General features: G+C 40.1%; 1 protein-coding gene across 2 annotated transcripts in view; it reads right to left on the bottom strand.

Annotated features, from left to right (window-relative positions):
- Positions 1 to 605: 605 nt before the first annotated feature.
- The window catches only part of runx2a (RUNX family transcription factor 2a), a 66859-nt gene continuing 40352 nt past the window's right edge, over positions 606 to 27112 (bottom strand). Inside the window, exons 4-6 of one of the 2 annotated variants that reach the window (XM_007903272.2) lie at positions 26633 to 26809; positions 19345 to 19509; positions 606 to 1949 (exon numbers count right to left, since the gene is read on the bottom strand). In XM_007903272.2, coding sequence (XP_007901463.2) covers positions 1462 to 1949; positions 19345 to 19509; positions 26633 to 26809 — 830 coding nt within the window. In that variant the 3' untranslated portion in view covers positions 606 to 1461. 2 annotated transcript variants of the gene reach the window in all.

Genomic DNA, 27112 nt, shown 5'->3' with positions numbered 1-27112 from the left:
ATCCAAAAATTAAATGACGAAAAAATGATAGCTCATCCAGAGCTGATGTGTCTTTTGGGCTCTCAACTCAGACTCTAGCTGGATAGGAGGTATCATTTGTAGACTGATAAATAATGCTGTGGGTTATGATTGTTACAAAACATCTGGCCCGAACCCTCTGTTGTTTTGAGAGAACCTGCACCTCTCCCCTTAGATTTAAAACATATTAGAAAATGTGAATTAATGCTAATTTGCCTAAATATTTTGCATTACAGGACAGTATGTAACCAAACAAAACATGATAAATCTCCACTTTGCAAGTAAATTGATTTGTAAATGCTATATAATAACTTGACAATTGCATAGAAAGTGGTTGGAAGGCCATAACCAGTAAACTTCCAAGTAAGTAACGTCACCATTTAATCCTGCTAGTTTTCAATATAGAGCCACAAATATTCAGTAACTACATTAGATTTGGATTCTAAAACCATATGTGAGAAATGTCATTCAATTAAAGTACCCTATTTTCAAATAACAACTAAAACTAATGACTGACATCCTTTCTCAAGTATAAGCTACAGATACTGAACTATAATGGTGCTAAAATAGACATTACTATTTTAATATTGCTATGTCATCATTAATGAGCCGTTCAATTAAAGAGTAAACACAATTTTAAAAGAAACACAGGCATCGAGTGAGATTTATCCAAGCCAAATAACATTCACCTCGTTTGAAACAAATAAAGGTTGTGCCAATTATTTGTTTGAAAGACACAAAAGCATTTTGCAAAGACTGGCGTTCCTCTTTAAATCTGCAGTAAACATTCAATCAACAGAAATTCTTGGAAGAAGAGCAATATAAAAAAAAATTCCTTTGTATGTACACTAAATGGGGATCTTCAGAGAAATGTATAAAAAGATTCCTTTCACTATCAAGAAAAAACACTCCTCTATGCATAGTTACAATCAAGTGCATATATTTACAATATTGGTACCACTAATCTTTCTGGAGACATTGTTCTCAGCAACAATATTAACAAAAACGTACAAAGCAAGTGATTATTTTTGAAGGACTTAATACCTTAAACTTAGAATCCTTTTATCCTTCTGGTTGCCGGTCACCTTCCTTGCTACTATCAATGGTGTTTGTAAGAACGTGTTCATAAATTACTGCAGTTACATACTTGCCAAGATTTGGATTCTGTGCATGAGGTTCACGTCTTTAAAACAAGATGTTATGTTGAGTCGCTAAACGTTCTTCATGTGTTTTGAATACGCTATCACGTCTGTTCATGAGCTTACAGATAGGCAATGTGATACGCATAACCTGATCAGCTCATCACTGTCTTCACCAGCTCATTCATTGATCAGTCTTAATAAGACACGATTTGCTTCCAGTTACAAACTGTACAATAGGCACTAATTAAATGGTGACTTCCTTTGGCTAGTAGTTGATCTGCTTTCCTATGTAATCAGAGAGTCAATATGGTCTCCAGACAGATTCATCTATCCTCCCAGTGGAAGTCAACACAGTGGGGGAGCTGCTGTGGCTCCCGTCGGCGTCTACACCATCATTTTGATTGGGCAGGTTGGGATTAAGGAGTGTACTGCCAGTGGATGCACTAGTGCAAGGCAGCATTCTGGAAGGGGATCGTTCTCCCCCTGCCACCATGGAGAATTGATAGGACCCAGAAGAAGTGCCATAGTAGAGATAGGGTGCAGTACTGGTCTGGAAGTGTCCACTTTGGTTGGTGGGTGAGCCAGGATAGGGTGGTGGCAGATAGGTGTGATAGTGAGTCGTTGCAGACATGCCCAGGGACATGCCACTTGTAACTGGAGTTGGTGTGTAGGTGAAGGTGGCTGGATAGTGCATGCGGGGATTGGAGAACCGGCTCTCAGTGAGGGAGGAAAGCCCAAACTGGCGCTCAAATTGCCTATGGTCTGAGAAGGCACCGAGGTCCGAAGCACCTATAAAAGAACACAGAAAGGAATCAATTAAAATAAGATTGTAACCGATTTTTAAAGAGGCTCTTCTCCGTGCTGAAAAATGTTTGACAAACTTGGCTTCTGTGCTCACAAACAACACACCAAATGACTTTTGTATAGCACCGTTCCCATTGGCAGCATTTTATAACCAGCATTGTGTACATGCTATTTTTAGACTACAACATGGTATTTATCGTGGTAAGGAAGTTCCTTCTTATTCAGAAAGTGTATTGTTTAAGAATATATACAAATTAGATTACTTCCTGGTAAGAAAGGATTAGCATTCTATAACTTTAGGAATGCGGGTCGTGCAGTTTTAACCAGGTAAACTCCAGCAGTATCCTGGTCCACACATTGGTTTCCCCAAACCTGGCACTTGCCAACCTGCTCCTAATATATTCTAGGATTAGGTGATCAGAATGCATTCCTTTGGGGATTGGGTGCACACTTCAGACTAGATGTATGGCAATTCCCTACGCATAGATATGTGGAGCTCTTTAGTTTGAATACTCTTAAGCGTGGGAATTGGTTTCTGCGTGTCAGGTACCCGGCTGACCAAAAATAATATAGAGGGATTACACCAAACATGGTCATACCTCAGTGTGTACATTATTTTTTAAAAATTCCATGCAGTTGTCACCAGTGTCTTAATGGATCAATTTCAAGATGCTCACACTAACCTAAAAATCACTTCATGCCCTAGCACCTCCCTTCCTCTCCAACCTGCTCTTTCTCCACTCCTACACCCGTTCCCTTTGCTTGGCCTACTCAGGCCTTCTGCGCATCCCTCGATCCCTCTCTTTTGCTTCACCATCGGCAGCCACTTCATCTCAAACCTCTGGAATTCCCTGCCTCAATCCTCTGTCTTGCCCCTTCTTTAGTCATCTTCAGATACCACCTGAAGACTTTCCCTTTCGACCAGTCACTGCCCCTTTCTCCTCAGCTTGGCATCAAACTATACCATTGTTCAGTGCTACCTTGCGTGAAGGGCACTATATAAATACAAATTGCTTCTATTGTCTATGTTGCTATAGCTATAAGCCACAAACAAAAACCCCCAAATGGCAAGAAACTTCTACAAACTCCGGGGTACAAAATATGTGACATACATGGAAATGATTTGAAAGCTCTAATTTCAATTTGACATTCAGATCCAAGTTATAAATTGCTCCAAGATTTGCTTCCACAATCTATGACTTCATCTGCACCCAAGATTAAAACTTTGTAGTTGCTCTTTTAAATGTATTACTAACTTTGTAGTTATATTTCCTGTGACTACTGTGGATTATTTGCTCAATTCTTGTATTTTTTTATAAATTTCGGTTTGGTTTGCTGGATCCTCTGATAAGAAATCTAAATCATGCAAATGAGCAAATGAATATGTCACGATGATCCACAGAAAATTTCCTTCAAACTGCTTTTCTGACTGGAGGGAAGTGTACAGTGGCATCGCCCATGGATCGGTATGAGGACCACTGCTCTTCTTAATATACATAAATGATCTGGACTTGGGTATAGCAAGTACCATTTCTAAGTTTGCGGACGTGGTAAACAGTGAGAAGGATAGTAGCCAACTGTAGGAAGACGTAGACAGAATTGTAAAATGTTCTCATGGCAGATGAATTTCAATGTGGAGAAATGTGAGATAATGCATTTTGGTAGAAAGAATGAGGGAAGGCAATATAGACTACGTAATACAATCTTAAGGGGGGTGAAAGAACAGAGAGACCTGGGGGTTCACGTGAATGAATCCTTGAAGATGGCAGGACAGGTAGATAAAGCTGTCAAAAGGGCATATGGGATACTAGGCTTCATAAGTAAGGGCATAGAGTACAAGAGTCAGGAGGTTATGATTAACCTATATAAAACACTGGTTAGGCCTCAAATAGAATACTGCGCCCAGTTCTGGGCACCATACTATAGGAAGGATGTTAAAGCATTGGAAAGAGTGCAGAGGAGATTTACAAGGATGGTACCAGGAAAAAGGGACCTTGATTATGAGGAAAGGTTAGAGAGGCTGGGATTATTCTCATTGGAGCAGAGAAGCTTATGAGGAAATCTAATAGAGGTCTTCAAAATCATGAGGGGATTTGATTAGAACCCTGGGTTAGAAAGGGAAAAACTGTTTCCACTGGTGGGTGTGTCAGTGACTCGAGGTCACAGATTTAAAATAGTCTCTAAATGAAGCAAAGGGGAGGTGAGAAGAAATTTCTTCATGCAGCAAGTTGTTCGAATCTGGAACGCATTGCCTGAAAGGGTGGTGGAAGCCAATTCGATAACAACTTTTAAAAACGCAGTGGACGGGTATTTGAGGAGGACGGGTCTGCAAGGTTATGGGGAAAAGGCTAGGGAGTAGGATTGATGTTACATTGCTCTTTTCAAAGAGCCAGCACAGACTTGATGGGCTGAATGGCTTCTTTTTGTGCTGTACGATTCTATGATTCTATGGTCAAAATCTCAAGTTCCCAGAATCAATGGGAATTCGAATAAGGTTCCATATTGAGGAAGCGCAATAAGAAATCCTACAAATTAGACACCAAATTGTTGTAATCCAACGTATAGTGTTTGGGGAAGAAAAAGATTGCAGTGTCATTCAATGCAACTGGTCTCAGAGGTACATGGCTACCTTTACATGGCCAAATGGTCCTTTTGCAACCTCCTCCACTGCGACAAAAGAGAAACAGAGTACTGGCTCCTTCACAACCTCCAAAAACTAAAAGTGTTTCAAAGCTCACCAATTGGGAGGAGGCACTTGTGGGAGCAGGGTGCAGCTGCAGTCTGGGGCTTTCCACCTGGCAGCAAGATGACAAGTGCTTAAAGCCATCACAAGTAGCGGACAGATTCATGCGCTGGCCATTAACGGGAATGCAGTCTCAAGCCCACTGGAGCTATGTGCAATTAAATGTTGGGATCATTCATGAAACAAAAACAGAAGTCACTGGGAACACTGTGCAGGTCAGGCAGCATCCATGGAGAAAGGAAAGTGAGTCAAGGTTTCGGGTCCATGACCCTCGTCAGAACTGGGGCATGTTGGGGGGGAGAGGCTTATAAGGGCTAAAAGCCTCATGAAACTGCTTGATTTAACACATGGGTCTTCTGTATCAGAAAATAGTGCACATTTTAATAAGATCCAGTCTTAGCCAAAGCCTTTCACATCACAGTATATTAGAAGTGAATCCAAATGACACCATCTGAATTCATCATTTGACTTTTTAACATGTTTAATCATTGCAATGATTAAAATATTCTTTGCATCTGTTTTTTTGCCTTTCATGTCAGGAGGACATCTTCAAGTGCTTCACAGGATTTACTGTGAAGTATCATAGAATCATAGAATTATACAGCACAGAAGGAGGTCATGCGGCCCATCTTGCCTGTGCCGGCTCTTTGAAAAGAGCTATCCAAATCAATCCCACTCTCCTGCTTTCTCCCCATAGCTCTGCAAACTTGTCGTCCCAAAGTAATTATCTACTTCTCTCTTAAAAGTTGTTATCGAATCAGCTTCCACCACTCTTTCAGGCAATGCATTCCAGATCTGAACAATTCGCTGTGTGAAGTAAAGTCATTGTGTATTTGTAGTCGAACACAGCAGCTTAATTGAGCACGGCAATTGGCTGATTGACTGAGTCATAATAATACTAATTATAATAATAATAATTATTAATTAGTATAATGATAATTATTATTATAATAATACAGTCTTGCTCTCTTCCCACTCTTCCCCCACCCAGTTTTCCTAAACACATAAAGATCCCAAGTTAGTTCATTTTTTATTATTGAAATAGCAAAATACAAAACAGATTGTTGGAAGAATGACAATGACCACCATCACTGCGATTGGGATGTTTTCTGGTGGAATCATGCATATAAGAGAGGAGGGTTGAAAACAACACCCACGTTAAGAGGGAATCCAGTATGGGAGCTTTTGACATATTCAGACAGTTTTGGTCGGGAAGTGGGGTGGAGGGGAGGTGAATATCAAACCGCATTTTAACGACGCTTATTAAATAATATATTTTTTAGGAATAGCACATCTTTAACCCCAACAAGTTATAAAAATAGTGAAAGACTCAATGTGTTTTGTGTTTGTGATCTGTTAGAGAAAGTGCCAGATACAATGTGCATGTTCTATTGAGAATCTACAGTGCTCCAACTTCAAGTCAACAACAAGAGAGCAAAGAAAGCTGGCTGTGCATGTAGTCTTTCGTGTTTCAGCTACAGAGAAGTTAATAAACATCTTAGAACTATTTTGTACTGCATTTTCCTGGAGGGAGTGCAGTTATTTTTATACTGTAATTAATGTATATAGTTTGCTTAAACGCATTCCTGGAACAATTTGAAAGGAAGTCTGCACATAAAACTGAATGGAATGCATTATTAGTTCTTAGTTTGTGTCTAAACAACGGCAGATATCTTAGGTAAGGAATGCAATCCTTTCTAGACTATGTCTGGTATGCCTGCTCTCTGCATTCTTACTTAGGGCATGGGTTGTAGCCAGTCATGCTACAGACTTCCCTCCTGCATCCTGTCTTAGTAACCCACGTTTTTGCAGACCCAGGTGCCACCAGCTCCAGTCTACATGGATTAAGAGGCTCATGTAAGCAGCTGAGATGGACTTATTGGCTTAGTACCATATACGGAGAGAAGGAAGAACTGGCTCCATAACTCAGCACCCCTTTTTGGTCTACAATTGTCTTAACCTTTACAAGATCTCTAGCTCTAGCCCCCCCACTGTACAGCCAATAACGGCTTTCATGTTGTTTAAACATAGAATTAGAAAAATGGAATACCTGTTTCTTTTTCCAAAATGGTTTCCACAAGCAGTGATCAGGTTGAGATAAGATGATCACACTATGTCCATAAACTCATCAGACCTCATTGTATATATTGCACTGCCCAGATATAAGATATGCTCAGAGTGTGAGATATAACACCAGCACTTACATCATGTTCTGGATTGTTCAATTACATGGATAAGAGGACATGCCTTCTTTGGTACAAGGGATTGTACAATTTAGCACAAAGCAGAAGTAACTGTGTTCCCTTTGAAATATCGAATGCTTAAATATTTAAGCACCTCTACTTATACTGTTGGAAGCAATTTGTCAGAAATGAAATTATATTGGCTAGAGCTTGAGGAAAGCTCCACTGTTCCATTAAGGATTAAGCCCATTTACAGAGGCCCACTCATCTATGTCCAATGATGAATTAGTTTCTTACTGTTCTTCAAGAGTTGAGATTGTGACTGTGACACTTAAAATAGTTTCTTGAAAGTTGTTGCATGGTCTAATGAAATGCAGTAGAATGGTTAAGAATGCATTTTTGAGCAGAAGCCAAAATGCCATGAACATCTATACTGAACTGACACAAATTGGTTTCGAGGTGATCAGCATGGTTTCGGCCAATAGTGGAGTCTCAGTGGTTAGAGTGGTTAGAGCACTCGCTTTGCAAGCAAGAGACCTGGGTTTGATTCCTGGCAGGATAAAACCTTGAGCAAATTTCCTACCTCACATGCCTGATAATAATCTCTCAAGAAAAAAAATTATAAATTGGTCACTTCAATCCCCGACTGTTTGTGGGACACTGCTGTGCGCAATTGGCTACCGCATTTCACCCACAAATATACAGTCAATACATTTTACAGTCTATTCTGTGAAGCGCTTTGAGACGTCTAGAAGACGTGAAAAGCACTATATCAAATGCAAGGACTCTTATTATTAATAGGCTTCAGTACAAAATCTTCCACAATGGATTTTAAGGTGTTATTGCTACACATTTTTAAAGTGCGTCACTTTTACTTAAATGAAATTCTATCTTATAGATGACACAAAATGGAAAATTTGCCTTTGGTTTAGTTTTCTTACATCCAAATTATCAGATCAACACTTTAGGATACACTGAAACAGTAGATCAAGATGACACATTTAGAGTTGCAAAGGGAAATTTCAGGATAGACCCTAGGAAGTTTCTGTGGTAATTAACAATTGGAACAGGTTTCCAGGAAGGATGCCTGAGATTAGGCTACTGGACTTATTTACTAAAAAAAAATCTTGATCCTGTGATGAGAGGACGCTAAGATAGGTATTCTCAAGGGATGAGATCAGATGGGTCTTCTTCATCCAAACTAATCTTGTGATTTTTTCTGATAAACTTGTTTGCTCTGCTCAATTGGTAGCATGTTCACCTCTCGCTGAGAAGTTTGTGAGTTCAAGTCCACATTGGGATTTGAACTCACAGTTTAGGCTGGCACTCTAGAACAGTAGTGTTGGAGATGATACATGAAACCAAGACCTCAACTGATGGTTTTCAGGTGAACGTTAAACGATCCCATTACAAAAGAGATGTTTCACAAACATTCCTCCAGATAAATTGATCATTCACCTCATGGTGCCTGTGGAATCCTTCTGGCATTAATAGCTGCCACATGACTACACTTGACAGTAATCACTTATGAAGCATATTGAGATATTTCAACATAAAAGCACTAACGAAATTCAAGTTCTTTCTTAATATTTACGGTATTGAAAACAATAGTAACCCATGAAATGAATGAAATGGTCATATATACCATGAAGTCTGCATTAATTAGGAAACATACTCCTTATAGTTCAAAAGAAAATGAGCTGTGTCTTTAAGTAGGCCACACAGGTTGTGGCACAGTTTCACATGACCATATTTGTCACTCCCGGGACCTACTGCCCAGATCTGTTGCCTGAAATGTTTCCAGTAAGTGCGTGAGTAGGGACCCCTTCAGGGGGAACAGAATGAATTGGGAAGACATATGGAAACGCTTTCATTGAACTATTTCCATGAAATTTTTAATGAGCCAAAGCTCTTAGATGTGGTTCAGTGCCTTAAATTAGCAAAATAAAAAGGACAAATCCTCCCCTTTTAATCCATATTCTGCTTTTTAAAAAAANTTAAACCACGAATTGCCTGTGGCCAACGAACAGTAAGACATTAAAATGAGACCTTCTTCCTAAAAAATAGTAGCTGTAATCTTCACGTTCTTATCATCAATCAATAATCTTTTTTCCAGTCAGGTTATTTACTTGGGAGAAATAGAGATAGGTAATGTTGCATGTGTAGGTGGGAGACGTCATTCTTAATGTAATTATATGTGCAGTCAATTAAAATTGCTGCTGTCAATTATTCATTTTTGCTGAAATGTGAGCAGAAATGCCTTTGAGAAACAGATGAATGTTATTTTTTTGTTGGTTCATGGTGGTAGAATTGGAAATGAGAGGAATTGAAACCTGTATATTATCCTGTCAAATCAATCCCATCCATTCAACATTATTCTTTTCAGGAGTGTGCAAGATACAAATGTTTAAAGAGAGACAGCTGAAAATTGATGGTTCGAGGGAAGCCGGATAACACAGCTGGTAAGGTACTTGTTCTGGATTCCCACAAGCTACCTGGTATAAGACACAATCAAAGAAAGTTTACAACACAGAAGGAAACCATTTGGCCATTGTGTCTGTGCTGCTGCTTGCTCCCCCATTGGAGCTACCTAATCTAACCCCATTCCCATGCTCTTTCTTCATTTTCTTTAACATTATTTGTTCTCAAGTATTTATCCAATTTCCTTTTTAAATGCTGCTATTGATTCAGCTTCACTGGCCATTTGTGGTAAACAATTCCACATTTTAACAACCCACCATGTAATTCCAGCATCTGTCTCTTCGGATGGAATGAGAGAATCACATTAACTGTACGTGAGCTTTGTCCCTTCTGACTACAATGCAGTGCTAGGGGAGTGCTGGATTGTCAGAGGTGCCACCCTTTGGACGAGATATTAAACTGAGCTCATGTCTGCCTTTTCAAGTGGATTAAAGAACCCAGTGAACAAAGTTTCTCCCAGTGTCCTTTCCAACAGAGCCAGTCATCTTTCTGTGTACATGCGTGGTGAATACAGAGCACTGATTGCACTCGCTTTTAGCACAGGTTGGGATCTTTGGGCCACGGATTGCAGCATTATAAATGAGCTCCAATGTGGTTAAATGTTGGTTATTGAGCTCCCACCTTCCCCTTTTGAGCTGAGAGCTGGTGTTAGTTGGCAGTTTTCCATCTCCTGAACTCAGATGTGGGGGAAACATTGGGCCTAAATTGTTTCTGTTGTATCCTACGAACCCAAAATTTCATTCTAGCTGTGAATACCTGTTCTGGTCAAAATAATATTCTGACCCAGAAATTGGACTACATTGGAATACAAATTTTGAGGGAATAATAAAAAGGCATTTGTTGTGTTGGAACAAAAGTTTAGCTCAGCGATGGAACTAAGATCAACAACAAAATATTGCTTTTATTTGGCAGCTTTCACATCGGGAGGAAGTCCCAAGGCAATAAAAAGGTTTGCACCCAAGCTGGGGGTTGGAATCAAGAGTGGCGGAGGGCAAGTGGGAGTGAGAAGATGGCCAAAGCCATGGTCAAAGAGGAAGGTCCTTGAAGGAGGCAAATAATCAAGGGATGGGACAAGACAAATTGGCTCTGGGATGGAGTTCCAGAGGGTGGGGCCATAAAAGCTGAAGCCCGAATACCGATGGTGGAGTGGGCAAGGTGGGGGATGCAAAGCAGCCCAGTGGCCATTGAGTGGGGAGAGGGCAGGTTGGATAAGTTATAGCTTTAAAAGTGAGGCAGAGGATCTTAAACTTGATCCTCTAGGGGATGGGGAGCCAGTGAAGTCGGGCGACGATTGGGGGGGGATTGGTTCACGGAACTTGGTGTGAGAGAAGACTATCTGCAGAGTTCTGAATAATCTGAAGGAGGTGGTGCTGGGAGGGTAAAGAGAGGGGTAGCGATGGGCTGAAGGGAGCAGATGGTGGGCTTCATTTGGGAAATTATGGAGGTAAGAGAAGAGGGTGAGATGGGGTCAAAAGTGTGGAGGGCGGGGTATGTGGAGGCCAGAGGGAGAGAGATAGTTGGGGAGGAAATGGCAGTAGAGAGAGCAGTGGAATCTTAGAACTCCATCATCTCCTGACATTTGGAATTGGAGGAGAGGATGGGCAAGGCATGGGAAAGTGGACAGAGGAGCTGGTTTGTGCTGGAAAAGAAGAGCCTGGGTTTGTTCTTGGCCTCAACGATGGTCTTAGAGTTGGATGATTTAGCTGAGGTGAGGATGGAGTGGTAGGTTTTGATATGGTCCAGCCAGATCTGGTAGTGGATTATTAGATTGGATTTATTTCAGGTGTGTTCAGCGGCAAGCATAATGTGTTTCAAAAAGGAACTTGACAAGTTCCTGGAAATTAAATGGAATCAGGGTTGGTAGATGATTAGATAGATGTGTCAGTCTGGTTCAGTTGACAGCACTCCCACTTCAGAAGGTTGTGGGTTCAAGCACCACATTGGTACTTTGAGCTCGTAGTCTGGGCTGACACTCCATTCCAGTGCTGGGAAATTGCACTGTCAAAAGTGCTGATCTTCAGATAAGATGTTAAGGATCACATTTGTAAACAGAAATTTCTCCCAATGTTCTGGCCAACAATTCCAGATAAAATTAGTTATTTAACTCCAATGTTTGTTGGACATTACTATGTGCAAATTGGCTGCCACACCTGTCTACTAATACACAGTCACTACACCTTACAGATACTTTTGAAGTGCTTTGAAATGTTATGCATACACAGACTGGGATTAGATCTGCACAGACTAGGATTAAGTAATAATCCTTTAATCCTCAAATTAAAGGATAATTATTATTATGCGTCAAAAANTATTTGGGTTGGCTAGATTGACCAATGGTCTATTCCTTCCTGAAACTGTTACCATGGGATCAAAAATGTTTTGATATCTTAACAGCGATAACGTATGTATTGAATTTAGCGACCTTATGATAATTAATACACCAACTAATCGCTGGTTTGTTAAAGGTGGACTTCACTCTTCTCAAGTGCTTTCTTCTATCAAATTCAATGGATTGAAGCAGCACTTCTTTAAAAAAAGGAAGGTTTCCTTCGATAAATTGACACAAAAGAAATGATGATTTAAAGCTAAAAGCTTTCAGGCGCTGTGCCTGCTCCAACACACACACATCTTATCTACATGATCATTATGCACTTGCCAGCTCAACAGCCAATGCAAACATGTGTTGCACAGTCACACATCGGGTTATACTGCACACACCATTTCCTTGCTCATAATTAGTTAACTGCACCAACAGAGAGAAACATTGAGCCTACTTATTTCCAGGCCTTTTTTCTCTCAGGCCTGGGAGAGCAATAGGACCCAGAAGCCTCCACCCAGTCTGCAGGAGAACAATGCTCCCATCACAAAATGATAATAAAAAATCTGAAATATTGAACGCTCCAAGCTATGACTGTCAGTGTAGAAGCCCAGGATAGGGTGACACAAGCTGGAGTACTTGTTCTTCGACTTGTTTGGAATAATAAGAAAAGGTGAGACAAAGACCAACCAGTGGGAGCTCAAACAGCTGTTACGAGAATCATGTACATAGTGTGTGCAGATCAGGAGCTTGAAAAACAGCGTTGGGTTAAATCCTTTTGGTAGTTTATGCATGTCTACAGTTAAATAAATTCTTCATAGACACTTGCAGGAAAGGCTGCTTAAATAATTTGGAAACCATGCACTTTATTAATAATAATAATCATACTTACTGTATAATATAACACACTGATTTGGATTTCTGCCTTTGGGAGTCATATAAAAAACATGTTTGCGTGAAGGAGCAAGTATTGGGGATGCTGAATTTTAATCTCTAGTGTACAAATATACAACTGTACATATGGTGCACATTTTCTCTCTATTCCCTGTCTCCTCTTCCCCTACCTCCAACTGCACAGCATAGTCATCTACGCTGATGTAAATCCTATTAAACTGAGTATGAAATGCAATGAAGACTGTCTTCATGTCTATTTTGTCAATGGGAGAAATCTTCTGACCAAGATCGCATCAGGGTTGGTAACCATTTATTAACAGTTTGGAATAGTATTGGCCCGGATGGGCAGCAGAGCAGGCTGAAGGCAGTAATCCTGCTCCTATGGCGACTGGAATCTGTTTGTAAAAAATGTTTCTTTTTAAAAAAAAGGATTGGCCTAACTTGGTAGTGAGCAAAAGCCAGGCCTGGGCAACAATATGCCTTGTATGAAAGTGATTTAAGTCTGTGACTAGCAGATGTAAACTAAAACGGTGGGTATCCTCTGTAACACTACTCACCTCCACCATTACCTCTCCCCCTGGGCCGCTGAGACCCTCATGTAAACTTTCATCGTGTCCAGACTTGCCGACGCTAATGCCTCATTCTCCAGAATCACCAGCTCTTCCCTTCATAAGCTGTAGACTATCCAGAACTCTGCAGTCATGTCCTTCCCCACACCAAGCTCCACAACCCTATTATCCCTATCATCCCCAACCTTTTTGGGGCTCGATTGGCTCTCTATCCTTCAGTCATTCGAATTCAAGATTCAAGATTCCCTCCACGGTCTTACCCCACCCTAACTCTGCAACCTACCGCAGCCTTACCAACCTTCCTGTTCCCCTCGCTCAATGAACCCTGGTCTGCTTCATGTCCCTCACCCTTATCTGCCCTCCATTGGGTGGACTTTCAGCCTTTTGCCTACACTCTCTGGAAATCCCTCCTTTACCGCATTCATGTCTGTCTCGTGTGTACTTCTTTGACCATGCTTTCAATCATCTTTCCCCTTACTGCCCTCTTCGGCTAATACCCTCAACTCGGGTGCCCAGCCTGCACTTTGAGATATCTTCCCAACGTGAATGGCACAATATAAATGTAAATTGTAATTGCAACCTTGTAGGTTAAACTGATGTTCAACAATGCAGCACACTCCCAGCACTGCATTGGAGTGTCAACTTAGGCTATATGAGTTCCAAGTCCTGACATGGAGCTTGAACCTACAACCTTCTGACTTAGAGGCAAGAGTGCTACCAACTGAACCCAGCTGACACATTCTTTAAAATGTGGTTCGTGCCACGGATCACATTTTAAGGAATGGAGTGGGTAGGTTACAAATACAAACTACACTTTACGGAAAAAGTCTGAAGTATTTTGAGATGTGATAAGGCACTATATGAAAGGATGCAAGGATTATTATTGAAAAAAGAGTTTGCTTGCCTTCAAATGTTTGTTTCCAATAAGTTAATTGCAAATGTAACATTATTATGGACGAGGACCTGAGTACAGCCACCCAACCTTAAAAGAGGAAAACAAGCTGTGCAATGTATCACAGATTGGTGCTGACACCAAGTAATGCAATAATATTGGCTATTTCTCGGGGACTACTGAAAATCTCCAATTACCAAATGCTCGTCACAATATAAACTTGATTGTTATAATAAAACTGAATCTGGCACAGTATATCCAAGCTTGCAGCGTGTTGCAGAGTGTTGCATTGAATGTTTATTGTAGATTTTGTGCTGAAAGCCACTGCAAATGTGCTGTTAGTCTCCCTTTCCCCAATTTGCTCCCTGACCATCCCAAAGTCACCAACTCAGATTGAGATATAGTTCCACAGTTTCTCACAGGATTATATAGTAGTGAGTCTGATTCACTAATCGTAAATCCTGTTGCGAACCACTGCTTTTTCCAATCCCACAACACCATGGTTTGCCATAGTCAACTACAGATCAACTTGCAGGAATGTCATGATTGTTAATGCAGGTCAATGCATCTGATCCTCCACTGGCAGATAAAATGACTGACCTTGTAAATGGGAATATCCTAGGAGATATAACAACCAGCGGATATTCAATATTGCCACCCCACCAAGGTTTTACCAACGATCGGAGAATCATTCGTTATGTATGCCCATCACCATAGATTCAGCACAGAGTGAACTGATAGTTAACATTAGTGCTGACACATGTGCTGCACTATTGATATACCTTGAATGAGGAAACTCAGAGATTGATTTAAAATTAAAATACAAAACAGGAATGCACAACAGTGAATCCAGAACAATAACTTACACCGCGATCTGAGTTCAATGAGGTTCAGAAGAGTTTAAACTGCTCAAGGTTTGTTTGCAGTTTCTTTGGGAGGTTTCTTTTATGTAAAAGCCTCAGTATAAACGCAAGTTGTTGTTATGGCCTCATGGGAACACCTGGGTGAGATGACTGCCTTGCATTGGCTGCCTGAGATCTAGTACTTTACACACAAATCATGGATTGTCCAAGAGCATAAACCGAGAAAGACCACCATTATTCAAATGCAAGAAAGAGTTATCCCAGTTGCGTTTATTTCACCTCTACATTGTTCTCCAATATATTCCATTAGATCATGAGATTTGTGCTGATGTACTGTTCACTGCTGTGGTTACATCATCACATTACAGCTCTTCACTGTTTGGTAACCATGTGAAATGGGATTCTGGAATAACTTTGGGCCCTTGTTTACCGAGCAGCAGAATTTGAGTCTGGAGTAAAATTACTGTTGGTCAAATTATTGCAAGTTTGAGCCTTTAGAGTAAACCTGAATTGTCCAATACTTTTACTGTTCATCAAATGGAGATGTTTTATTTCACACTGAATTCTGGAAGAGTCCTGATAATAGGACGTTTAGCGACAGTACAAAACAGGAAATCCTTAAAAAAGTGTTACTTGTAAAGCTTTCCACCCGCTTTAAAAATACCACTGGATCAAATATTTTAAATGTGTTCTAAATATAATATTCAGTTCAAGTGCAGCAGCTGTTCCAGGGTAATGATTCCTCATCTGCTTTTATTTCAATATAAAATGAGTAAAACATTTTACACGTAATGCTGGGAGCCAGTATTTTAAGAGACTCCTGTGGATAAACTGAAAACGTCAATTCCTTTGCATCATCCTTTGGGATTTCCCAGATGGGCTTCAGTGGTCTCCTAAGGTCTTGTATATTCTATGCTCCTATGAGGTGCACTAATGTCAATTGTCCAGCCATAAGAGCAAGTGTAAGGATTACTATTATTATAAGACTACCATCTTGAAATTTAAGATCGTGCAGAATTTGTGAAAATTCAATCTTTATTTGGAGGCTGTTTCTCCTGAGTTTTATTTTTTTTAAAAAGCTATTAAAAAAAGGCTTTCAAATTAAAATTCAATTTAATAGTTTTCCACTATTCTGCACCATCATAAATTTTAAGACGGGGACTAAAGCTAACACTTCAAGCTAAGACTGTGCAGCATTTCAGGTCTCTGGTGACAAAACACCCCATAAAAGTAAGATTATTATTTTTCCCGTTGTAAAAAAANCACTTTCTGATGGGAGAAGTGTTTACATGCTCTTTTATAGTAGTTGAAAACGTGTCAAAAGTATGCTGTAGATTTTCAGCAGTTTGTGAAACTATGTGTAGTTTTGGCTGACTGCAACACTTTGGGTGACCTACACAGATCAAATATAAATCGATCAATACATAAAACCTGAACAACCTTTGTTCCTCAGATCCAAGCAATTTGAGAAACTGCAAGGCTTTTACAAAAATCAGTACAATCAGATACCTGAGAGGCCACGTGTGCTGCATTATTAATATTGCCTTGACTAATGAAACTGCCTGTTATAGTGTCTCTATAAGAGTGACGATCATATTTGTATTTGTCTAAAAATACATAATCACTACACTTCACAGTAAGCACTTGGAGACAGACAACATGATAAGGCGCTAAATCAAATGCAAGGATTATTATCGTTATTATTATTTTGTAAGATGCATTGAATGGCCGTGAGAATAACCAACTCCATATTGCCAGTGGCACATTCAGGTTTGGTTTTGAAATGATGCAGTACAAATATTCTCGTCATCTCTTGATGGTTTGGATTGAAGACAGGATTTGTTTTCACAGGCCTAGGCTGCTCTTCAGTACCTCACCAAGTGAGCATTATCATGTGGTACCTAGACAGTGACATTCCCTGCTGACTCTATGGGGAACATTAGTGTGCAGAGGGATTTGGGTGTTCTTGTACATCATTCTCAAAACGTTAGTTTGCAGGTGCAGTAAGCAACTAAGAAGGCGAACGGCATGTTAGTGTTCATTGCAAAAGGTTTAGAGTACAAGAGTAGGGAAGTCTTGGTGCAACTGTATAGGGCCTTGGTGAGACCGCACCTAGAGTATTGTGTGCAGTTTTGGTCTCCTTAATTAAAAAAGGACACACTTGCAAAAGGGTGCAGCGTAGATTCACTCGGTTAGTTCCTGGTATGAGGGGACTGACCTGTGAGGATAGGCTGAATAAACTAGGGCTATATTCTCTAGAGTACAGAAGAATTAGGGGAGATCTTATTGAAACATATAAGATTCTTAAAGGGCTGGATAAAGTAGACACTGAGGGTCTGTTTCCCCTGGTAGGAGAATCTATAACCAGGGGTCACAGTCTTAAAATTAAGGGTCAGCCTTTAAGAACAGAGTTGAGGAAACATTTCTTCACTCAGAGGGTAGTGAATTTATGGAATTCACTCCCCCCAGAAGGCTGTAGATACTCAGTCCTTGAACATCTTCAAGGCTAAGACTGATAGATTTTTAAAAAAGAGGGATTACGGGATATGGGGATAGGGCAGCTAATTAGAATTAGGTCTGAAGATCAGCCATGATCTTATCGAATGGCAGGGCAGGCTCGAGGGGCCGAATGGCCTACTCCTGCTCCTAATTCTTATGTTCTTATGTTCTTATTACAGGTGAATCCGACCTATCTGCACACAAGAACTTTCCAGCTCTAGTTATTGAATAGTGATCAGGAATGTAAAGGAGAGCCCTAAGTGGCTGCAATTGCAGAGGCCAGATCAGCTCGCTCAGTGCACGCCATTGTTCTTCAGATGGAGATATCTTATTCTATACCAATCTAGCAAAGAAATAGCCCAGGCAAAAGTGATTATTGACAATGCATCTCGTGTGAGAAGGGGGTTATATAAAACATGCTAATGCTAAAGTTTGTCTTGAGGCTGATCTGTATCCCAACAGCCACAGTGATCTATCCACAGCCTGAAATCAACACTGACCTCAGTTAAATAGAATCTCCAAGTCTTTTGTTGTTTCAATAACAAGTAACAACTTTCAATTGACAATAATACAATGGTAACTACTAACCACACTAATATTGTGCTAAGGGAAAACCTTGTTAACCATAGGATAGTGCTCACCTTTCAGGAATTCATGGATCATGAATTTGCTATGAAATACCAGTGGGAATGTTTGTTGCACAATTTCTTGCATGTTGTTGGGGAAGATTCTACAAAATGTAATTAGTTTCATGCTGTTACTGTAGTTTGCAGGAATTCAGTTATTTCTGTATCCTGTTAAACTTCAGGTGATCCTGTAATTTGGGCTATAAACATGATAAAATAAGTTATCTGGGCAAAACTGATTCAGATAATGCAGAAACTTAAACGTAAGTATTCAGGGTATTGTAAGTTCCCTACAAGTTACAGACAATGCAAGTTGCATTGAAGTACAAGCTATAGAGAATTTTTTGGTTTTTCTATTTCTATTTGATCAAAAAAATTTACTTTAGCACTTAAGATCGTACCCCTTAGGCTGCCAACAGAGGCTTATGGGAGATGTTGGTCTGGACAGTGCCATGGGATATTTAACATCCACTTGGAACAGGCAGATGGGACCTCGGTTTAACATTTCTTTCAGAGGACAGCACCTCCTATAATACAGCACCCCGTGCACCGTATTGGAGTGTCAGCCTGGCCTGTGGGTAACAAAGTCCTGATGTGGGGCTTGAACCCATCATTTTCTGACTCAGAGGTTGGAGTGCTACCAACTGAGCCAGGCTGATATCCTGATATCTGGCTTCACACATTATGAGCTGCTACTTGATTGAGGTACATGAAGGTAACCAGTGCCCAAGGAACCAGAACGCTACAAGATTCACTGTCTTTAGGGGAGGAGGATGGAATAGAATTGACAAACAAAAATCATTTCAGACTTTCAGTGCCGTTTTATTAAGAAAAAAACAAGATATTTCTTTATAAAAGCTGCACTGAGAATAAAAGCAACCTTATTAAACAAGCCCTTTCTTAACCAGATATTCGAAACCATATTAACAGAATTTGTTATAGGCAGGAGCTAATTGGATCCTAAAGAACTATTTCACAATCCTGTTGAACCTTTCATTTTAAGTATGATTTTAAAAAAAAGTTTCAATTCAGTCAGTCCAGCCAGATAAACTGACAAAAGTAACCGAGCTGTTAAAATGCATAATACTGTACACTGGAAGAAAGATCGTTGAAAAGAAAGGAATGAAAATATAAATATGTTAACTGACAGTATGGGTTATCACATAGCAATTCAAATAAGGGACATAAAGGAATACTGTACTTGTTCTCTCTGTACAGATGCCAGCATCCAAGCCATAGATTTAATTGTCCGCTCACCACTGCTCCTCAGAAGGTTAAATATATAAAAGGTTTATGCCTGAGATCACATCTACCTGAAAGTCGTCTTGGCATGTCAGCAGTGATCGCAGGAAGCCCTGTGGCACGGGCGGAGGAGAGAGGGGCTGTGGAATGTATGGAAGGTGAAGGCATCTGACTCAGATAGGATGGATAGGACTGATCATATGACCACGGTGGTGATGATTGGGTCTGCCTGGGGTCTGTAAACAGAGGAATCAGTCAGTCGTTTTATTTCCTGTTAGCTTCTGTCAGCAATAGAGATTGTATCATTTTCTTTTGTCGGCCTTAGCCTGTATTCAAATAGCTAATAGAAAACAATGTAAAAAAGCATTCTCTTCCCTTGCAAAAACTTATAAAAACATATCCTAACACCAAGAACTTGAGTTTACAACTAATGTATTGTAATTGTAAATGGAGAGGTTAAACAAACCAATGTGTTCTTTTGCTGTCGGTGTGCTTCAGTGACAGCTTACTTCTTATCAAGCCCACAAATCCTCACATTTGTTCTCTAGCAATGGGTTAGTAGGGAACATTGAACAGTAACGGTAGTCACTGAAATCTGTTACCTGAAATGTTTACATAGATGTAAATGGTATGAGTGCTCTCTTTAGTGATTACAGATGTGGGAATGATCTCTACCATTCCCTGCGCTCGTTGCAGAAAATTAACCAAAGGACACTTTATGCCACCACGCAATATAAAGCTTGAAATTCTATCCAGTCCTCAGCCTGTGAGAACATTTTGTCTTAACAGTTAGGATGGCCTCAGCATTGTGGAAAATTCTTAAACTCAGTCAGTATTTCTTTAAGAACTTTGAAAAACAGCTTACATATTAAGACTGCATTTAAGAATTTTCCACAATTCCGCTCCATCGTAAATTTTAAGATAAAATAGTCTCATAGGCTAAGATTAAGTGGTGTTTCTGGACGAGGTTAAAAAGCCAAACTCCTGAAAGCTTCATATCATGAGTAGCAGCTTCAAGTCTAACCAGCCCAAACCACATAGCTTGCCATTGAGAGCACTGCCTGGCAAGCTTCTTGCTGCTTATCCAGCTAGGACCATGTTACCAGTTAGGGCTTTGACGTGCAGAGTTAACAGGTGCTGAGTGGGAAGAGTCTCTGCCCCCAGTAACTGGTCTGCGCTTCCAAGTCCTGCCTATGAGCCAGGCTGGCTGGTCTCTCAGCAGCAGGACCCCAGAATACTGTGGACCCAATTGGCTCAGGAACCAGACTACCGATATCATCACAGAGGTTGGGCTCAATTCCAACATAGAAGATTGATGCAAAGATAAGCAGTAGCTGTTCTAAGCCCAGGAATTTGGGTGTCATCATGTCTTCAACAAACTGGAAATTAATAGGCTCAACTCCAGTATTAATGGCAGGCCAGTGTGTATGGAGGGAGATGTGTTTGTGTGTGTGTGTGTTGGGAGGTGGGGAGGGGATCAAAGGTAGAAGACTGGAACATGGAGTTGTACTCTTTACATTTGACTCGGAGAATTTTTAATGGCTCTCAACATTTAAAAGTACATTGTTAAGCCATCACCATCATCACAGCAGCCAACTCCTGCAGTGTGTTCTGGACAATGAATATCCCATTGAATCCTCGTCACAGTCACTGGATTGCCCTCCAGTTGTTTGCAGTTCATCACTACAGTCAGTAATACATGGGCCAAGTGGCAAAGCTCTCATTGACCTGACCGGGGGGAAAAAATGTGGCAATTTCTAATGTGATTCCTTAATACAGATTCTGAGTCAATCAAATGAGGACTCCTTCTGGTAACTGTAAGTATATCATGCTAATTTGCGGGAACTCCTTATCAACGCCACCTATTTCCAACACTGAGTTCCCAAGGTGCAGTGCAACTTCTGTTCAGAATAAATCTTTTTTTTATTAAGATAACCCATTGGAAATCACAGAATTTTCAAACCTCATTGTCATTTTGGTTTCTGTCACAGAAAACAGAAACTCCTGAGTGTAAAGACAATATTCAGCTCTGTATCTAGTTGCTATCAGATTGAAGGCATGTAACATTCTTATCTTGTTCTACGTGACATGAAGTCCCTAACATTTAAATTCTTCACTGGTCGAAAGACTTGAGCAACCTTACCGTCTGGTGTCACCTGTTACACTGAGCAATCTTATAACCAACAGGATCCTAAATTATCTGATTCTTTAGTGTCTTTCTTACAAAAACTACTTCCTATGTGCAAAAGTGACTGGTGCAAATACCATTGCAATATACTTGTTCATCAGGAGATACAACCTGGTATACTATAGAATGCAGCATGCATATCGGATGATAACGCACTATAATGTAACCTTAGGAAGTAGCTGTCGCAACCTGGTTAACTGGTACCCATTTTTTTCAAAGTCATTCTTTTCTTTATTAATTTAATTTCACAGCTCTTTCCCATATCCCATCATATTTTTATTACATCGGTGCTTATCCAGTTCGCTTCTGAATAATTCTATCAATCCAGCCTCAATAGCTACTTGTAGTGAATTCGATATTTTAACAACACTCACGAGTGAAAGGGTTCCTTTTGAACAACATTTGAGCAAAGTCAACGAGTACATTGTTGAAATGATGGGCTGGCTTTCCTCTGTGTCACAAACCTCTAAAAGGAGGTTCTAAGTAGTTATGTGACATATTAAGATTTGACTGCATAGTTTAATTTTAAAAGCATGATTGGCTGAAACAAGTTGGTAGGGCAGAACCCTATCCATGCATGCTGTAAATAATGTCTTGGGTCAGATTGTAAAACAAGCCTACTAATCTTTTATTGCCAAATAACAAAGACTTGATACTTCCTTGGAACACATAACTCAAACGCATCAGAGAGAGTGGACCCGGTGACATTCCCAGGCAAGTAAAGTCACCAGACCTGCTCTCCAATGTTTGACTTCTAGTCAGATCTCCTTACTCACACAGCAGGATATTTGAGAGTTGGGCCTAGGGAGTCTCCAGAGCTGGAAAAATTGATAATTTTACATTACTAGTTGCCTCTGGAAACAGGCTTGCCTCTGGAAACAAGCTACCAGTGTAAACACAGTATAAGAGCCTGTTGGTCATTGGGCTGTTACAACACAAACAGTCATGGAGACAACACTGGAGATTGCAGTTAGAAAGTTGCTTTAGAGCGGGTAGCCATTAACTCCTAAATGTAATGTCGCAATTTAATTCAAATACATAGTGCAAACAAATAAAAACTTCCACAGCAGCTTTGTAGCTCTCAGGCATATTGAATAACTACGTTCGTTGTATACAACTATAACTGTACTGAAAATTATTATATATAATAATAATCCTTGCATTTGATATAGCACCTTATCACATCATTGAGACGTCTCAAAGCACTTCAGAGAATATTACTGCAGAGTGAATTGAATGTGTATTTTGCGGATGAATATAATGCATGATTTATTTGTATTGTACCTGCTCACTTGGCAAACAGGTAAACAGAAGTCAATCATCACGTGACAGCACAATGCAGAAAACTAGTGTTGCTCTACTGACAGCCTCACATATGTAAAACAAGTTCCTGTGCAGATTGGCTGAAACAAGTTGGCAGGGCCCTTTTCTTGCAAGCAGATAAAGTCTTGCGTCAGATTGTAAAACAAGCCTACCTTCTGATTTTCCTCTAGACAATGTATTGTGTTTTTTTCAAGTAACCTTTTTATGCTAAAAAACAAAGATTTGACTCATTAAAGAAACACTCGAATCTTTCATGGAACATATAACCGAAAAGGGTCAAACATCACCAATATTGACCATATATTGAACACTGAAGTAAAAAAGGCAGCAGTGTAGCAATGACAAAAAGGTCACCTTTGATTTATTTGGATAAACCATTAACCGTTTTAACACTGAATTTTCTAGTCAGCTTTCAACCATACGTGCATTTTTTTAAATTCTAGAACAGAAAAAGAAGCTACAATACTGAAAAAATTCGAGACTGTAAACAAAGCAGGATATACATGTTAAGCAAAGGTTTAAATCAAAATTGAATTTTCTTTGATGTAAAGTACAATCACAATTTTTCAAGTGAGAACATGTTCACTGAAACAGCTTTTTTTAGGTCAGCTGGTTGTCTGGCACATGAGGAAACATATCACCATACTTAAGAGTATCCACACCAGATTGAGATTTCCACATATGTATATCACCTACATATTTCTTTGTGTCTGGAATGGAAAGTTCACTCTCCCTGGAGGAACTCACCCTGCTTACTTAATTCTAAAAAATATTGGGCACAGGTTGGTGAGAGCCACAACCTGGGGACCCCAAAGAGTGCAATGGGTACTGCTGGTGTTTAACCAGCTAAAAATGTGTAGCTTGCCATTAACTCATTAACAACACAGCTTGCTTGTCTGACAAGCTTCCTACTACCAGTCCAGCTAGGAGAACCCAACCCTACCCAAACCTATCCCTAGCGCTTTGGCTTGCAGGGTTAATAGCAGCCAAGTGAAAAGAACTGTTGCCCCCAGCAGTTTGTCCCCAGCAGTGCCTTGGAATACCGTGACTGGCTCAGGGACTGGATTACCCAGATCGTCACAGATGGTTGACCCAATTCTGACATTCTGTGTTGCAACGCAACTGCTTAACTGCAATGTACAAATCTTTGTACTTTCTGGCTAAGATCGACAATGCGTTAGCCATGTGGTGTCAAAACAACAACAACAACAAAATTACATTTGTATAGTGCCTTTCACATTGGGAGGCGCTGGACAATCAGTGTTTCGGACCCGAGCTGGGGATCGGCATCGATATAGTAGTTTAAATAAATGTTACCAGAAATGTTGAATTTGCATTTTAAATGTTTTTAAAGTTATTTTCTCATTGTTTTAGCTTGCCTTCGATTCTTATCCATTAAACAAACACTGTTTGGGAGTGCCACAGGTAGCTCTGAGTTTGAAATTAATTGAAAGTCAAATAGCACGTTAACAGTAAGGGTATGCAACAGGAAATTGAAGTCTGTTTGGTTTGGTTCTTCTGTTGGGTTGTTGGACTTTCTGCTGCACAGTATTTCACAATGAAGGAAACAAAATATCATTTGTATCCTGGCATGTTGGAACCTGACAGGCTTCAGACAGACTAGCTGGCGTTGTTGGCGTCTTCTTATTTTGTAAGAAATGAATGGCTGCCACCCCAGAACTACCTGTCAATTACTTCAATACTCAGCCATGCATGCAGCATTTAATAGCTGCACATTGAGACGTACATGAGCGACCAAACATGCTCAGGAGAGTAATGACTTATTTTATTTACAAAATATTTGCAGTGACGAATTAATGCACCCAACTATAGTTTGTCACTTTGCTATGCATGCTGTCATCGATATCCTCCATGCTCGCATTTCCAAATTTGTAAGGCCGTTAATATTTGCGATGGAAACGCTGGACACACTTGACCTGATGTCCCCTCCATTTAACGTTCCCTTTCCCCCCACCCAGGTTGTGTCCAACTTGCTTGAACTGGAAAAGTGGCATGTGAGTAACTTCTGCACAGTTTCTAATGAAGTAGGTGAATGTTAGTTCCTCGCTGAGGTTGGATGGTTAGTAAGAAACACAGACATACTTTATTTGTTTTAGTCCCACTGAGAGAATTCCATTAAGAACAGACTGTCAAGATACTTTGTACTTGAGGCTGGATGTGTCAGCCATCAACAGACCTGAAAACCCATGACACCAGAAGTCTGAAGCAAAGCCTTTAAACTGAATTATTTCAGAATATTTTTGAGAAAAGGTCTATTAAATGAGCAGGCCATGTGTTGCAACTGCAAGAAGTAGGCCAGCAAAAATAGCAGATTTTCACATCGGAAGGACATTTCAAAGCGCTTCACAGGATTTGCTGTGAAATGGAGGGACTGTGTATTTGTAGGCAAACGTGACAACACAATTGCGCACAGCAATGTCCCAGAAACAGCCAAGAAACATGACTGATTTTTTATTTGGGGGATTGTTGGCCAGGACACTGGGAAAAACTCCCTCCTTTTTTTGACATCCACCTGAACAGGCAGATGGGACCTCCTGTCTCATCTGAAGGATAGCGTCAATGCAACACCCCCGCATCTCTGCATTGGAGTGTCAGCTTTGACTATATGAGTCCTGACATGGGACTCAAACCCACAACCTTCTGACTCAGAGGCGAGAGTGCTACTACTGAGCCAAATATAACTTAATTGTTCCTGGTCATAACTCAACCCCATGTTGACATTACATTGGCAATCTCACCCATAGAGGTGTTAAATGTGGGAAATGGAGAAAATGTGTATTGCTAGAGGTTGTTACAGCACAGCACCTTGTTAAGCTAGTGTAGAAGGAACTTTGCTCTATATCTAGACAACTTGTCCAGGAGTGCTTGATTTAACCTAAGTTAAATGTCCACCCGCAGCAAGCCTAGTTTTACCGGTCATTTGTGTATGACAGTATCTAGCTATGGGCATACATTTATTAATACAATCACAAAAAAGTTAGGAAACAAATCTTTGCACAGATGGTAGTTGGAATGTGGAAATCTCTGCCACAAACTGTTGTTGAAGCAGAGTCCATAAATTATGGTAAATGGGAATTTGATAAATGTTGGAAGTAAAATTAGAGGTTTAGATTGGCAGATGTGGAGAAAAACACCAGTTCACACTTGGGGATAGAAATTCCACCTGGGGTCTCGATTTACTCTCTTGACTTAACAATTCAGAACGTACAGAATTTGGCAAATTCTTAAATAGTCTATTTTGAAGCCAGCTTTCTGTAAGTTCCTTTAAGAACTACAGAATACCCACTTCAAAGTTAAGACTTTCTCCCAAATTCTAGATGCTCTGAAATGCTGCATAAATAGAGTAAATCTAGACCCAAGTAGAAATTCTCCTCATTCATAGGCTAAATGGCCTGTTTCTGGGCTATAAGATTATTACAATTTATTTGTCTCAATTGTCTTCAATTGGTATATTGGGTAAAATCAGTAGTAGATGGGAGAAATTGTGTGGGTTGAGGAGGGTAAATATAGAATGTAATATCAGATATGAAAATAATAATAAAATATAATTTGAAAATTGTGGAACCTCAATGAATAGGAAAACAGTATAAACCACCTTTTGGAACACATGAATTACAATCTGTATAGAAATTGTTAAAGCATCTAGACAAGAAATTATTTATTGTAAGTGACTTGCTCATGAAGGTTAATTAGCTGTTGGTGAGCATTGACACTATAATTAAATAAGCAGGCTACAAATTACTAACAATAACATTTCTACTGCTATTGTTCTGTTATCACAACTCCAACAGTTATTCAGTCTTCGGTAGCCTTTAATATCCACATACCTGTGATCTGAGCCTGGCCTTGAGAACTGAAAGGAACAGGTGTGGGATTGAGAGAATGACGGGGGCTCTGTGTTGAAGCACCCACTCTCATTGCTGTCTGGCGAAGACGCTCCAGTTCACTCAGACGTTCTGAGAACAATCCGACTTTGGGCTGGTCTTCAGGCTTTTGCCTGTGTCCTGTTGAGAAGAGGAAAAAAATAATGAGTAATGAAAAGCAGCAATCCAAATCTTTTCTATGACACACATGTCTTGGAATCACATAGCCTAAGCTGACACTCCAATGCAGTGGTGGGAGGTGTTGCATTGTTGGAGGTGCCGACCTTCGGATGAGACTGAAGTCCCGTCTGCCTGTTCAAGTGGACGTCAGAGATCCCATGGCACTACTTGAAAAGACAAATAAGTTTCTCTCAGTATCCTGGCCAATAATCCCCCAAATAAAATTGGTCATTCGCTTCATAGCTGGTTATGGGACATTGCTGT

This window comes from Callorhinchus milii, unplaced genomic scaffold (genome assembly GCF_018977255.1).
Source record: "Callorhinchus milii isolate IMCB2004 unplaced genomic scaffold, IMCB_Cmil_1.0 Scaffold3, whole genome shotgun sequence".
Lineage (NCBI taxonomy): Eukaryota > Metazoa > Chordata > Chondrichthyes > Chimaeriformes > Callorhinchidae > Callorhinchus > Callorhinchus milii.
Note: the sequence above shows the minus strand (reverse complement) of the source record. Positions and strands in the feature narration are given on the sequence as shown.